The sequence below is a fragment of the Entelurus aequoreus genome, linkage group LG05 (genome assembly GCF_033978785.1).
Source record: "Entelurus aequoreus isolate RoL-2023_Sb linkage group LG05, RoL_Eaeq_v1.1, whole genome shotgun sequence".
Taxonomy (NCBI): domain Eukaryota; kingdom Metazoa; phylum Chordata; class Actinopteri; order Syngnathiformes; family Syngnathidae; genus Entelurus; species Entelurus aequoreus.
Window position 1 is genome coordinate 37,679,362 of NC_084735.1, and position 14,009 is coordinate 37,693,370.

Below are 14,009 nucleotides of genomic sequence, written 5' to 3' on the forward strand. Positions count from 1 at the left end.
AAGGGTGATGGGTCAAATGCAGAGAATAATTACGCCACACCTAGTGTGTGTCTGTGACAATCATGGGTACTTTAACTTTAACTTTAACTTAACATACTGGTGTGCTTTATAGTCTGGAAAATAGGATAAAACTATTATTTTCATCGTTCAATTGAATGTTTTTGTCGCCCTTGTCCACGATTACTTCAAAACTGATATGGTCTTCTGCCGCCCACCTTTCAGAGCTAAAAGTGGGGGTTCTAAAAATTTGCTATAAAACAAGTCTAAAAACTATTTTGGGGGGGATTTTACCTGTAGACATAATTTTTGGGTCCAGACCTAATAAAAATAATGTTGCACCCTGTAAGCATTAGTGTGACAGGTGGTGTCGTAAAGGTGCATTGAAGTGAACGTACCCAAAGGCATACACGTCTGCTGCGGTGGAGAAAGGAAGTCGGTCCTCATTGTTACCGGGGCTCATTTTGCGCACAATTTCTGGCGCCAAGTAACAAATCCAGCCATGTGGAAGTTTTAGCTGATTCTCCCGCCTGTGAAGAATTTATACAAAATATACATGAGCTTATGTTGTGCGTTTAAAAGAGGGCATGAATAATAGATATTCAAATTTTACACAGTCTTCATTTGCAAGGCTGACAACTGACTGATGGTATCAATCACACTTTAAGCTCACTTGTGTGGCACTTCTCACCTTCCTTCCTGAACAACTCCAGAGATCCCAAAAAGACCAAAATCAGTGATCACAACCTTGTTGGTATCGTGAAAAACGTTCTTTGACTTCAAGTCTTTGTGGACGATGCCTTTAGCGTGCAGGTATCCCATGCCCTAAATAGGGACACAGACATTCACAGTTGCATCATCTCAGCTATTAAATGCCTTGAATGTAAAAACTCAAATATAACCAAATTAATAATCAAATATTTATAATAAAGACCTGACATCAATGTTGATTAATAAAATGTATTTTTGACTAATAAAATCAGTGGGAAGGTCTCGCACAGTGTGCCATTGAAGCTAGGACCGCCACTGAACAAGATAAACTGACTTGCCTAACTGCTGAAAACAAGTAAAAAAAATGTGTTTCCATTATAGTACCATTACTTAAGATAAACAAATGAGTGTAATATGGAAATCATACAATAGCAACATAGTAATACATTTTAGGGGTGTCCTGATCTAATATTGATATCAGACCAATGTCAGCAAAACAAAACAAGGTATCAGATTATATCGGTCTGCATCTAAAACATCCGCTACAAGAATTCCGATACAAGAGTTATGTTCCGTTACAGCTAACGTTTCTTCTTGCTAGCTTAGTAGGTAGACAACCTGTCTCCATTTGAGAGTATTTTAAGAGTCTTTACTTCGAAACACTGTAAAACTGATCATACAGAAATAAAGTATGTCGATATAACTAACATGAGATATAAAATAACTTCTCTGCGACATTCAAACATAAAAGAAATGCATTTAAACAAATGCGCTAGCTTGATGCTAATTTACATTGGGCATGCCATATACATGCTAATTTACACGGCGATTTTAACACCTGCGAATTTGGCGATCAAAATTACTAAGATGCAAACAAACTGCTGGTGTGTAATAAGCTGATGTGCCCTTTTTAACTATCCACACTGCAAAATACAGTACAGTAAGTAAAAAGTATGTATTATTTGTGCTGATAGACTGATGTTGGTATCGGCCAATAGTCAAGGCTACAATATTGGTGTTATATTGGAATGGAAAATGTTTATCGGGACACGTACCCTAATAAATATGCTGTTATTAAAGAAAATAAGTACATTTCACCTAGAATTTTATTTTGTCTTTCTTTTTTGCAGCAATAACTGCTCAGTGAGAGTGCTCATGTCCTGACTGTTAAATTAAAAAAAAAAACTCTACCTTTACAATTTCCTGGGCGATTTGTCTGGTCTTGTTGATATCCAAAGTGTTCTTAGTATCTCTCACGACAGAATACAGCGTCCTCCCTTTACAGAAACTTGGAGCAGACAACAAAAGACACACAATAAATGATCACATGTCACTTTGGAGTCACTTTAATGTCGCCGTACATACTAGACCCCAGCTCTCACCTGGTGATGATGGCTAAGTGGGGCGGGGCCATGCAGGCCCCCATAAAGAGCACCACATTTTCGTGCCTCGTCTGCCTGTAATTCATCACTTCCTTTTTAAAGAGCTTCAGGTGGTCCTGATTGTTCCCGTCGATTTCCAGAAGTCGGATGGCCACCTCGCCGTGCCACCGACCTTTGTGCACCTTGCCCCAGCGGCCCTAGGCGAACAAACATTTCCATCAAAATCATCTTTTCAGATAAAAATATGGTACATACACTCATCTGACACTGCAATGTTTAATGTGGTGCTAGTGTTACAGTTAATTTAGCACCAAACAACATCAGGGGATATCACAAACACCCTTTATACATGTGTCTAATGCTGCGGGTCAGAGGAGTATCAACATTTGCAGTTCAAAATATGGGACATCTCCTGAGAAAATTGGTATAAATATGGGATTACTCTACATCACAATAATTCGCCATCTACTCAATTCTACACAAATTTATATCAGTTTATGGATTTAATACATTATAAGGTTTCCTCGTATGGAACCCTGAAATATTGCTGCCGTGAAAAAAAAGGCAACTGTTCACAAGCAGGGCAAACAGGCTGGTGCCTAAACAATGTTTATAGCTATCTATTTGACTAATTATTTATTCTTTTAAATACTAAATACTGGTATCATGTGTGTATATATTGTATCTGCTGATGTACTTTGGTTGTCGTAAAAAAATAATAAATAAAAAAATCTGATACAATGTATATCAAAATGCCAAATATTGGCGCCGATAATCGGTCAATCTGTAATAAAAACATTTATATAGAAGGTTGAGGTTGAAGGTTTTGTATGCTCTAACTATAAAAATATTCGATTTAATGAAATAATGTTACACTTCCCGGAAATGTGTTTATCGCGGTCATTCCCGGTACCAATTAACTGCAATCAATGAGGGACGACTGTAGTGATAAGAAGCCATAGCCTTTTTTATGGGCCCGGGGAACATCGTATAAATGAAAACAAACAAAACATACTACAAAAAAACTATAAAAAAGGTAAAAAAAACTAACAACAGGGCATAATGTAACGATAAGTTAAAATGTTGATAACAAACATGACACAATGATTGGTCTGTTCAATGTTTTTTTGACATTTAAAAAAAGGTGTGTCGTAACCAATTAAGCAAATAAGGCGCATCATCTAGAATCCTGCTCCCCCACCCTTCTTGTGTATCTAAATAAATAAAACATGAAAAACTGTTATAAGCATAGACCCCACAATAATTAACATATTCCTCTCTGACTGTGTTCCTTGGTGTGGTCATGTGAGTGTTGCTGTGGCCATTGATTGTATGAAGTGTGTGTCCTCACCTTCCCTATGAGTTCTCCAAGGTCCAGCTGCTCAAAGGGGATGTCCCACTCCTGCAGGTACACACTGGTCTGGCTGGGTTTGCGGGAAATGGGGACCTTCCACTGATTCCCTCGAGGGCAGGGCAGATCGTCCAGCTTGTCGCCTTCGCACTCACTATCAGAGCCCATGTTCATCCGCATCTCGTCCTCGTTCTCGTCATCCTCTTCATCATCGTTCTCCTCCTCGTCATCCTCATTGTCCTCTTCAAGCTCAGGCTCTTCTTCTTCCACCTCAATGTCCTCCTCTTCTTCCTAGAAGAGTATCACAAAGTAGTTCTGTTATTGCAGATAAAAGCATAATATTCAGACAAATGTTTCTCAAACTCCCCGCTATTTTTTTTATTGACAGAGTAAAATTATGAATATTTTTACAGACCATTCCTTTTCTGATTGTAAATTTTATGGCATTTCAAGATGCATTATTTTTCTTTTGTTAAGTATAAAAAAATTACAATACAAACACAAATTAAATTAAAAAACTAAATATTTATTTTTTAAATTATTTTTAATAAAATGTAAATTCTAATGCATTTTAGTAAGCTCAAGTCATGGAAAAGAGCCACATTTGCAAAGTGGGTCCTGAGCTAAAAATGTTAAAAAAATTAGAATCGCCTCATATCATCACTATATCAATATTAGGATGTCATACTCTACCTCTTCATCTTCATCTTCAACCAGCTCATCATGTATGTCATCCACTGATTGTTCAATCTCACTACTGGGATAAACATAATTTGCATTAGAGAGAGAAGTGGAAGAAAAATAAAGTATGGTTAAAATAAATGAGACAGGAATAGAAAAGTTTTACACTGTGTTTTGGAGAACATCCGGGTGTAAAGTAACAGGACTGGAAACATCTGTGAAAAAATTGGAGAAATAATAAATACACTACTTCATTTTAATCAATAATGCAGGGATTCCCAACCTTTATTGAGCCTCTAGGAACATCTCAAAGATCATTTAGTTGTTCTGCATGTCAGTATTTTTTGCTGCACAAAAATGCATTATTTATTGAAAATAAATTTACAAAAATTTAACTATTTAAGTAAAATTTGATCATTACCAGCGGCACAGTGGTTGGGAATCACTGCTCTTCTGAACGCTTTCCATTAAAAAAAATACTAACACAAAAACAAATAACAATAATAAAATATAAAATATACATTGAAAAACTATATATATTTAAAAAGACTGCCCATTTCCAACACCGTAAATTGAATAAAACATGCATTTTTCAACTACCGCCAGCAGATGGCGATACAGTATTAAGCATGCAATGGTGGGGCTAGCACACGAGCATGAGACACTGCTAAACGCCTAAGAGAAAACTTGCAGAGGACAGGAGGAGCTGCAGGGCATGTAGGACTTGTACAAAGCAATGATGAGATGTAACAATGCAGTGTGACATGTCGGGACTCACCAGGGAAGATAAACTGCTGTCTATGCTGAAAGTAGCAGGCGGCTTTTGTTAAAAAGAGAGAGAGAGAGAGAGTGGGATAGGCCGGCAAGCATGACAGAGGGGAGAGGCTCTTGGTTAGAAACTTTTTTTTAAAGAACTAAATCATTGTTCAGTGTTATTTCTATATACGACTTTATTTATTATAGGGGGAAAATCAGTATAAGAATACTGCATGCTTGCATGCACATTGGACTTACTATAGTATACAGAAGAAGTGTTATGTTAGTTTCCTTTTTGTAAGCTGCCATTGTGTGAGTCACCTGGGAAGTTGAAGCGACTGTCCCGATGACCTTTAGGGGATGGGTTGGGCGGTGGTGTGGCGCTCGGAGGATTACTCTGTTGAAAGGGTGCTGGTGAGGAGGGCGTGGACGAGGTAGTGGAGGACGGATTGCTGCTAGAGTCCAGCTGGTTGAGGACAGGAGGGTGATCCTGCTGACAAAAGCGACACTTGAAGGTCCCCTATGATACATTTTGCCTGTTCTGACTAAATGTTACAATGTTGTATACTGGCTTTGCAGTCTGGTTCTGTTGTGATGTCACAGCGAGGTGGACGTACTTATTTGGACATTAATTAGCCATACCTGAGAGCTTCAGGCTATGGGTACACGCTAAAAGTAAGATAAAGTATTATTTTCATATAATCTTAGCATGAGCATAATAAAACCAATGTGTTACATGAGGTGACATACATACTGCTAAAATCTATTTAACGTTCAGGAAGATTATTTTTCATTATGTCTGGAAAAAAATTGTGGCGATGATTTCAAGATATATATTTAAACAGTGTACATTTTTAAAAGACAAACTATGACAATTTTGTAGAGGATGGGGCGTGCTTTCATTTGCAATCTGGGAACTTCTCCAGAAACATCTTGCAGAGGCACTCAAGAAAACTGGTTATATAAGTGAGAGTGGCGCATAATTTACACTAAAGCATATCCAATACAAATTAACTAGATCAGTGGTTTTCAAACTTTTTCCACCAAGTACCACCTCAGAAATCACTTGGCTCTCCAAGTACCACCATAATGACCAACATTAAAATACAGTAGCATAGCAGGCCTAAATTCTCATAAAAAATAAAGCAGAGTATGCAGGTATTTTAGTATTTTTGGCCACTGTACAAACCCCGTTTCCATATGAGTTGGGAAATTGTGTTAGATGTAAATATAAACGGAATACAATGATTTGCAAATCCTTTTCAACCCATATTCAATTGAATGCACTACAAAGACAAGATATTTGATGTTCAAACTCAAACTTTATTTTTTTTTTGCAAATAATAATTAACTTAGAATTTCATGGCTGCATAACGTGCCAAAGTAGTTGGGAAAGGGCATGTTCACCACTGTGTTACTTGGCCTTTCCTTTTAACAACACTCAGTAAACGTTTGGGAACTGAGGAGACAAATTTTTTAAGCTTCTCAGGAAATTCTTTCCCATTCTTGCTTGATGTACAGCTTAAGTTGTTCAACAGTCCGGGGGTCTCCGTTGTGGTATTTTAGGCTTCATAATGCGGCACACATTTTCAATGGGAGACAGGTTTGGACTACAGGCAGGCCAGTCTAGTACCTGCACTCTTTTACTATAAAGCCACGTTGATGTAACACGTGGCTTGGCATTGTCTTGCTGAAATAAGCAGGGGCGTCCATGGTAACGTTGCTTGGATGGCAACATATGTTGCTCCAAAACCTGTATGTACCTATCAGCATTAATGGCGCCTTCACAGATGTGTAAGTTACCCATGTCTTGGGAACTAATACACCCCCATACCATCACAGATGCTGGCTTTTCAACTTTGCGCCTATAACAATCCTGAGGGTTCTTTTCCTCTTTGGTCCGGAGGACAAGACGTCCACTGTTTCCAAAAACAATTTGAAATGTGGACTCGTCAGACCACAGAACACTTTTCCACTTTGTATCAGTCCATCTTAGATGAGCTCAGGCCCAGCTAAGCCGACGGCGTTTCTGGGTGTTGTTGATAAACGGTTTTCGGCTTGCATAGGAGAGTTTTAACTTGCACTTACAGATGTAGCGACCAACTGTAGTTACTGACAGTGGGTTTCTGAAGTGTTTCTGAGCCCATGTGGTGATATCCTTTACACATTGATGTCGCTTGTTGATGCAGTACAGCCTGAGGGATCGAAGGTCACGGGCTTAGCTGCTTACGTGCAGTGTAAATCATCATAGGGCTCTTTAACTCAGTCAAAGGATCGCATTGTGTTAACGGGGCAGATTAATTTCATAGTATGTTTTAATCGTGCATTACAACCACAAAAACAAACATGCTGCCGAATTAATTGCAAAGTTTGGATAGCTACAACTCTTGTATCCGACCGATCTGGTCAGACTGTGTTGGTCCTCGACGACCATAAGTGTGCCTTTATCGAACGTTCACAAAGCAGTGGGAGAAGCTGGAAAGACGTCAGATGGCAAAAATCACCTGCAGAACTATTTGACTTTCACACTAAAGCAAACAGATCTGGAACAGTCAGACACAGAAGACATCTGTGCCAAAATGTTCTGAATGTTCACACATACAAACACTTAAGTGCCAGACAAGAGACTAGTCTGGCACCTCAGTGCCTCACCGATTGAGCTAGATAAAATGCTGTTTGAAAAGCACCACATTTCTACCTTTTTGGTAAGGGCCTTCGGTAGGGTGCCAAACTGCGGTGCTTCAGAGGGCCGGTCTACTGGGTTGTTTATATCAGACGGCACGGATTCTGTCCTTCGAATTTTGGCGACTGCAATAGAAAATGGAGACACCATTGCTGATGTGGTTCATTGTATCAGCCACATTACAAAAACTATCTTACTTGGAAGAAAAGAGATTCTGCAGGATGGGGCTTCCTTTGTGCATTTGTTGTGGCACTTTAATCTGCACACAATTAATCAACTCTGGTATTGTATATATGTACCAAGATGATGTAGATTATCACATGAGCCACAGCCAACCATAGATGTGGAAAGTGCTCAACTCACCGACAGTGTTTGCACTTAACCCCGAACATCATGTTCTTCTGGCACACCTGACATGTCTGCGAGAGCCAGGACTTGGTGGAAAATCTGCACAGTGAGACACAAACAATGTAGAACCCCTCATAAATGTTTCTCCTTTAGATTATGCATGAAATGAGGGTTTAAAGCTCACCGGTGTGTGACAGCAAGGCCGATGTCCCTCCTAACTGCTTGGGGAGAGTTACGGCGCACTGGCATGTTATCTAGATATAGTGGGGAAGCAAGAATGGAAGAAATATTTAATATTGTCAGTAAGGGTGTTTGATCCGATATATTGGCCCAATGTCAGCAAAATGACAGGTATCGGATGATATCAACTTGCATCTAAAAGCTCTGATACAAGCAGTCCTACAGCGTGTTTACTTGTGTAAAACTCAACAGCCAGTTAACATCTATGTAAATGTACTCCTAAAAGAACACAAGGTTAGTCTTTTCTTGTATTTTACTAAAGTAAACATGGTAGGCTACAGGCTAATAAGAGCTAGAAGCTACTGTACACAACAGCTAAGCACACAACAGCACACAACCTAGACACACACAAGAAGTGTCCTTAATAAAACAATATTGCAGTCTAAAACACCACATTTGTCAATATAAACATGTATCAGATATTTATAGTTGTACATTTATTTTTTGATCTTTTTGCATCAAATTTGGGCCTCGTCATGAGGTAGTCAGATAATATTTTAAAATGTGACTGCAGTCTGAACAAAAATGCAACTTGATTGTGACTTTTACGTCATCTTTGGGCGAGCTACGTCATTTGTGTGCGCAAGAAAAGACGCAGCCCACCAGCGGAAGTGGATAAGTCAGCACAACCTCCGGTTTCGGCGGCTGAATTTTCAGAACATCACTTAGTCAATAATAGGATATATGTAATATATGGAAAAAAACAAAACAAATAAAATACTTATATTTATATACACACACACATTTTTAACTTTGATTCTGAAAAAATAGCGATTGTTGAAGGACCTTAATTGACATGTACGCTGTGGCATATTTGCTCACATATCCCGTACATTGCGTAGGTTGTTTACCTAAGTTAAAAAATAAAGCTAATGTAGATGCACGCTGATATAAGTGTCTTCTCTTCCTAAAAGCTGTAAAAAGATTTTAACCTTCCCGAATATATATCACTATACATATACATTCATACATTATATTACTTTAATTTATTTTCACGTAAAAAAACACACATTTTTAAAGAGTGGCCACTTTTATTTTGGCAAAGTAGTAGTAGAAGCAACTTTCTTGTTAATTTACAGAATCCAAACTTCCTTTGTTTTCACTATATCAAACTGCACACGCAAGTGACGTCACATTGGGGCCACATTGGGGCCTGTGCACGTTTATACTGGAGTCTGGTAACGATCACATTTTACTTGCAGTGTAAACAGTCAGCTGAGAAACCTTTAGAAAAAAATCAGATTAGGTCACTTTGGCCTGCCGTGTAAACGTAGTCTGCTTAAGTATATTTTCACTTGATCAAACATTTTGTAGCATTCCACACTATGTAATAATACAAGTATACAACATTTTTGATTTATAATTATTGACTCTTACTTTGCGGAAATGTGTTCATCGCGGTCATGTCCGGAATCAATTAACAGCAATAAACGAAGGACGACTGTACTATGATTCATGCTGATATCGTATCGGATTAGTATCCGTATAGGCCAGTTCTCAAGGCTCCAATATTAGTATCGTATCGGAAGTGAAAAGGTTGTATCGGGACAGCCCTAATTGTCAGTAGCATACTGTACATTAGAGCACACAAAGACAACTATTCACACTTATTTATCAGATGAGCGAGATAGAAACATGTGTACCGTATTTTTCGGACTATAAACAGTTTTTTTCATAGTTTGGCTGGGGGTGCGACTTATACTCAGGAGCGACTTATGTGTGAAATTATTAACACATTATCGTAAAATATCAAATAATATTATTTAGTTCATTCATGTAAGAGACTAGACGTATAAGATTTCATGGGATTTAGCGATTAGGAGTGACAGATTGTTTGGTAAACGTATAGCATGTTCTATATGTTGTAGTTATTTGAATGACTCTTACCATAATATGTTACGTTAACATACCAGGCACGTTCTCAGTTAGTTATTTATGCGTCATATAACGTACACTTATTCAGCCTGTTGTTCACTATTCTTTATTTATTTTAAATTGCCTTTCAAATGTCTATTGTTGGTGTTGGGTTTTATCAAATAAATTTCCCCACAAAATGCGACTTATACTCCAGTGCGACTTATATATGTTTTTTCCCTTCTTTATTATGCATTTTCGGCCGGTGCGACTTATACTCCGGAGCGATTTATACTCCGAAAAATACGGTATGTTTATACATGTACTGTGTGAGACGTACTCTTAATGAAGCTATGCTCTTCCAACAGGGTGGGTGTGCCAGGGAGGGTGTAAGGCGCAGTGGTTGCAGCTGGGGGGACTCCAGGGGTTCGTATAGGTAAAACAGGATAGCGAGAGTGCATGTCATCATGCCCGTTCCCATTGACTTGCATATTCAGGAGCACTTTATTCTTTTTGACACATCTGAAAGCATGGAAAGCAAGCATTACACATTTGTCACATGCAAATCAATCAGTAAACAAAACCAATCTAGGATCTTCAAAAATACAAGTCATGTTTTGTCAGCTGGATTCAAGGCACAGATGTAATTTCTCATGTATGTTTTGGTCATTAAATTGTATTTTCATAAATAGGACTTAATAAACAAAAACAATATTTTTTTCAAATTTTGATTTGAATTAATTAGATTTTTTTGGTGTAAAAAAAAAATAGTTTGATCTTAATTTTATATTTCATATACCAAAAATAAAATCACCAGTAGGCCGGAATGAAAAAACAGAGCAAAAACAAATTTCGACACCAAAACTGGAAGTTGATCATTAAAGATTTAACCATAAACCGGCTTGTTGGGGGAAAAAAAGTGAGCCGTTGTATCGTTCAACAGAAAGATCATGGATCATTATATATTTGATGTATAAACGCAGGATACAACAGAAAACTGTTATTCTTTTTTTTACTACGAGCCAGTCTTTAATGTTGTATTTTAATAGCAACTTCTAGTTCCCGTGTGGTAATTAACTGTAAAAAAAAAAGGTTTCTTGTCAATTTTTTTTAATTTTGCTAATTGCTGATTTTCCTTTTTGTTATAAGAAATATAAAATATGTTTAGACCTAGTTATTGCCTTTCGATGCTAAAAAAGAAGAATGTTTTGTTTTTCAATTGTATTTTAAAAATTAATTTAAATAAGACAATCAATTTTTGTTTTTCAATTCTCATTCTTAAAACTAAAATTTTATTACCAAAACATACACTGGCTGTTTTACTATTTAACATTAAAACAAATCAACTCACAATCTCAACGATGTAACCTTCTTGGTAGAGTTCATAATTAAAAAGACAGAACATCCATTGCACGGCTTGCACATGGTAGTGTTTAAAGCAGGTTACGTAAGAAGGGTTACAGAGCGGCACGTTTGATTGGCTAAATAGGACTGGCACGGGACCGTCAGGATGACATCCCTCACAGCCAAACTAAAGTCCCAAGGACACACGTCTACATGCACGTGCATGGGCTCTCAGAAGGAAGCAGACATACTATTATGTTATACTGAGATATGACAGTCCAGAGCTTTTTCACAACCTCACAGATTGCTTATGGTCATGTGGATGTACGTTGAAACGGTCAGCATTGTTTATTTCAGAAAGCTAAACTTGTGCTAAGCAGACGTGATATTATGGATAAACATGCTGCTTGTGCGTGCTTATGCATCCCATCAAAATAGACAGAAAGCGAGGAAAAGTTGTAGGGGACACAGATAGTGTGTGATTGTATGTGTGTTTCTTGCCATCTACAAGCAATCCGAAGAGATACTTCCTGTTTGAACATGACTCATAATCTCTGGGAATCTGATGGGATTAACCCCAGTCAAACATTCAGAGTAAGGAGTGTGTGTGCATGACAGAAAGAATATAAGTGTACTGAAGGGCAGACTAACCAAGTGCGAGGACAGACATAAAGACAGGACAGATGCTTGACATGGTGAAAAAAAGGCTGCATTGCTAACCCAAATTCAGGGATAACATACCAAGAGAACTGACTTATTAATGAAGGCACAGCGTCCTCTACTGCTTTAGTTGCCCTTTTACTTCTGTTATCAATGGTGCACGACCTTTATCAGTTCAGTTCATATTAGGGCTGTCTTCAACTAAGGATTTTCATAGTCGACAATTCTTGTGTGTCCCTTGAGAACACTTTGCATTATGAACTGAGCACCTACTTGTTGGTGAGTGGGTCTTCGATGCGGTTGCCCAACTGCGACTCGTGGCTTTTGCTGCGTGTGAGGGTGATGTTGGGGAGGAGTTGTAGCACTTTACGGGATGGAGGCGGAGGGGTGCAAGGAGGTTTCAGTCGGTGGCGCCGCTTCGAGGGTGGCGTTATAGGTGGGGTGGAAGTGTGTCCGTGGAGCCGGGCTGAGCGTGCTAAGGACATGGGAAATGGATCCGTGAGGGGGCTTTCGCTGTGAAATTGTGGCATCTGCCCCTCGGGCGTGTGTACCGCCGACACAGAGCCCAGGTGGGGATGAGGAAAAGTAGCACAGGGTGTAGAGGGCGTTGAATGGATAGTGGATGGGCGGGCTAGAGGTGAGGGGCTGTGGGGCCGGAGTGGATTGCCCAGGCTTGATAGCTGGTCTGCAGTCAGCAGAGAACCACTGTCCCTCCTGGTGGGCTCAGACAACCAAGCAGTGCTGTCTTCCTTCAGTTCGCCACCTAAACCGGAGATCATAGGAATAAAGCAGCAGTCTCCAGCCATTGAAAAACACTTTAAAGGCCTACTGAAACCCACTACTACCGACCACGCAGTCTGATAGTTTATATATCAAAGATGAAATCTTAACATTATAACACATGCCAATACGGCCGGGTTAACTTATAAAGTGACATTTTAAATTTGCCGCTAAACTTCCGGTTCGAAACGCCTCTGAGGATGACGTATGCGCGTGACGTAGACCGGCGAACACGGGTATGCCTTCCACATTGAAGCCAATACGAAAAAGCTCTGTTTTCATTTCATAATTCCACAGTATTCTGGACATCTGTGTTCGTGAATCTGTTTCAATCATGTTCATTGCATTATGAAGAAGGAAGCTGAGCAAGCAAAGAAGAAAGTTGTCGGTGCGAAATGGACGTATTTTTCGAACGTAGTCAGCCACAACAGTACACAGCCGGCGCTTCTTTGTTTACATTCCCGAAAGATGCAGTCAAGATGGAAGAACTCGGATAACAGAGACTCTAACCAGGAGGACTTTTGAATTCGATACACAGACGCCTGTAGAGAACTGGGACAACACAGACTCTTACCAGGATTACTTTGATTTGGATGACAAAGACGCAGACGTGCTACTGTGAGTATGCAGCTTTGGCTTCTAAACATTTGATCGCTTGACCGTATGTGCGCAACTTTTTTTTGCGTATGTACGTAACTTTTTTTAAATATATAAGCTTTATGAACCTTGGGTTAGGTGAACGGTCTTTTGGGCCGAGTGATTGTGTGTGTTGATCAGGTGTTTGAATTGTATTGGCGTGTTCTATGGAGCTAGGAGCTAGCATAGGAGCTAGGAGCTAGCATAACACGTACCGTACCGTACGTGCGCGTCACGTACGTAACTTTTTAAAAATATATAAGCTTTATGAACCTTGGGTTAGGTGAACGGTCTTTTGGGCTGAGTGATTGTTTGTGTTGATCAGGTGTTTGAATTGTATTGGCGTGTTCTATGGAGCTAGGAGCTAGCATAGGAGCTAGGAGCTAGCATAACACGTACCGTACCGTACGTGCGCGTCACGTACGTAACTTTTTAAAAATATATAAGCTTTATGAACCTTGGGTTAGGTGAACGGTCTTTTGGGCTGAGTGATTGTGTGTGTTGATCAGGTGTTTGAATTGTATTGGCGTGTTCTATGGAGCTAGGAGCTAGCATAGGAGCTAGGAGCTAGCATAACACGTACGTA

At 39.2% G+C, this 14,009-nt stretch overlaps 1 protein-coding gene across 5 annotated transcripts in view; it reads right to left on the reverse strand.

Annotated features, from left to right (window-relative positions):
• LOC133650610 (kinase suppressor of Ras 1-like) overlaps nt 1–14,009 on the reverse strand; it is a 110,503-nt gene that overhangs the window by 8,576 nt on the left and 87,918 nt on the right. For 2 of the 5 annotated variants that reach the window (XM_062048060.1, XM_062048062.1), the window contains exons 4-18: nt 12,281–12,770; nt 10,344–10,525; nt 8,094–8,163; nt 7,925–8,008; nt 7,759–7,820; nt 7,577–7,686; nt 5,200–5,368; nt 4,901–4,942; nt 4,289–4,337; nt 4,135–4,198; nt 3,442–3,732; nt 2,091–2,287; nt 1,900–1,996; nt 689–822; nt 396–527 (exon numbers count right to left, since the gene is read on the reverse strand). In XM_062048060.1, the coding sequence (XP_061904044.1) occupies nt 396–527; nt 689–822; nt 1,900–1,996; nt 2,091–2,287; nt 3,442–3,732; nt 4,135–4,198; nt 4,289–4,337; nt 4,901–4,942; nt 5,200–5,368; nt 7,577–7,686; nt 7,759–7,820; nt 7,925–8,008; nt 8,094–8,163; nt 10,344–10,525; nt 12,281–12,770 (2,173 nt within the window). The remainder of the gene's footprint in view (nt 1–395; nt 528–688; nt 823–1,899; nt 1,997–2,090; nt 2,288–3,441; nt 3,733–4,134; nt 4,199–4,288; nt 4,338–4,900; nt 4,943–5,199; nt 5,369–7,576; nt 7,687–7,758; nt 7,821–7,924; nt 8,009–8,093; nt 8,164–10,343; nt 10,526–12,280; nt 12,771–14,009) is intronic. The other 3 variants (XM_062048063.1, XM_062048065.1, XM_062048064.1) reach the window with 3 other exon arrangements.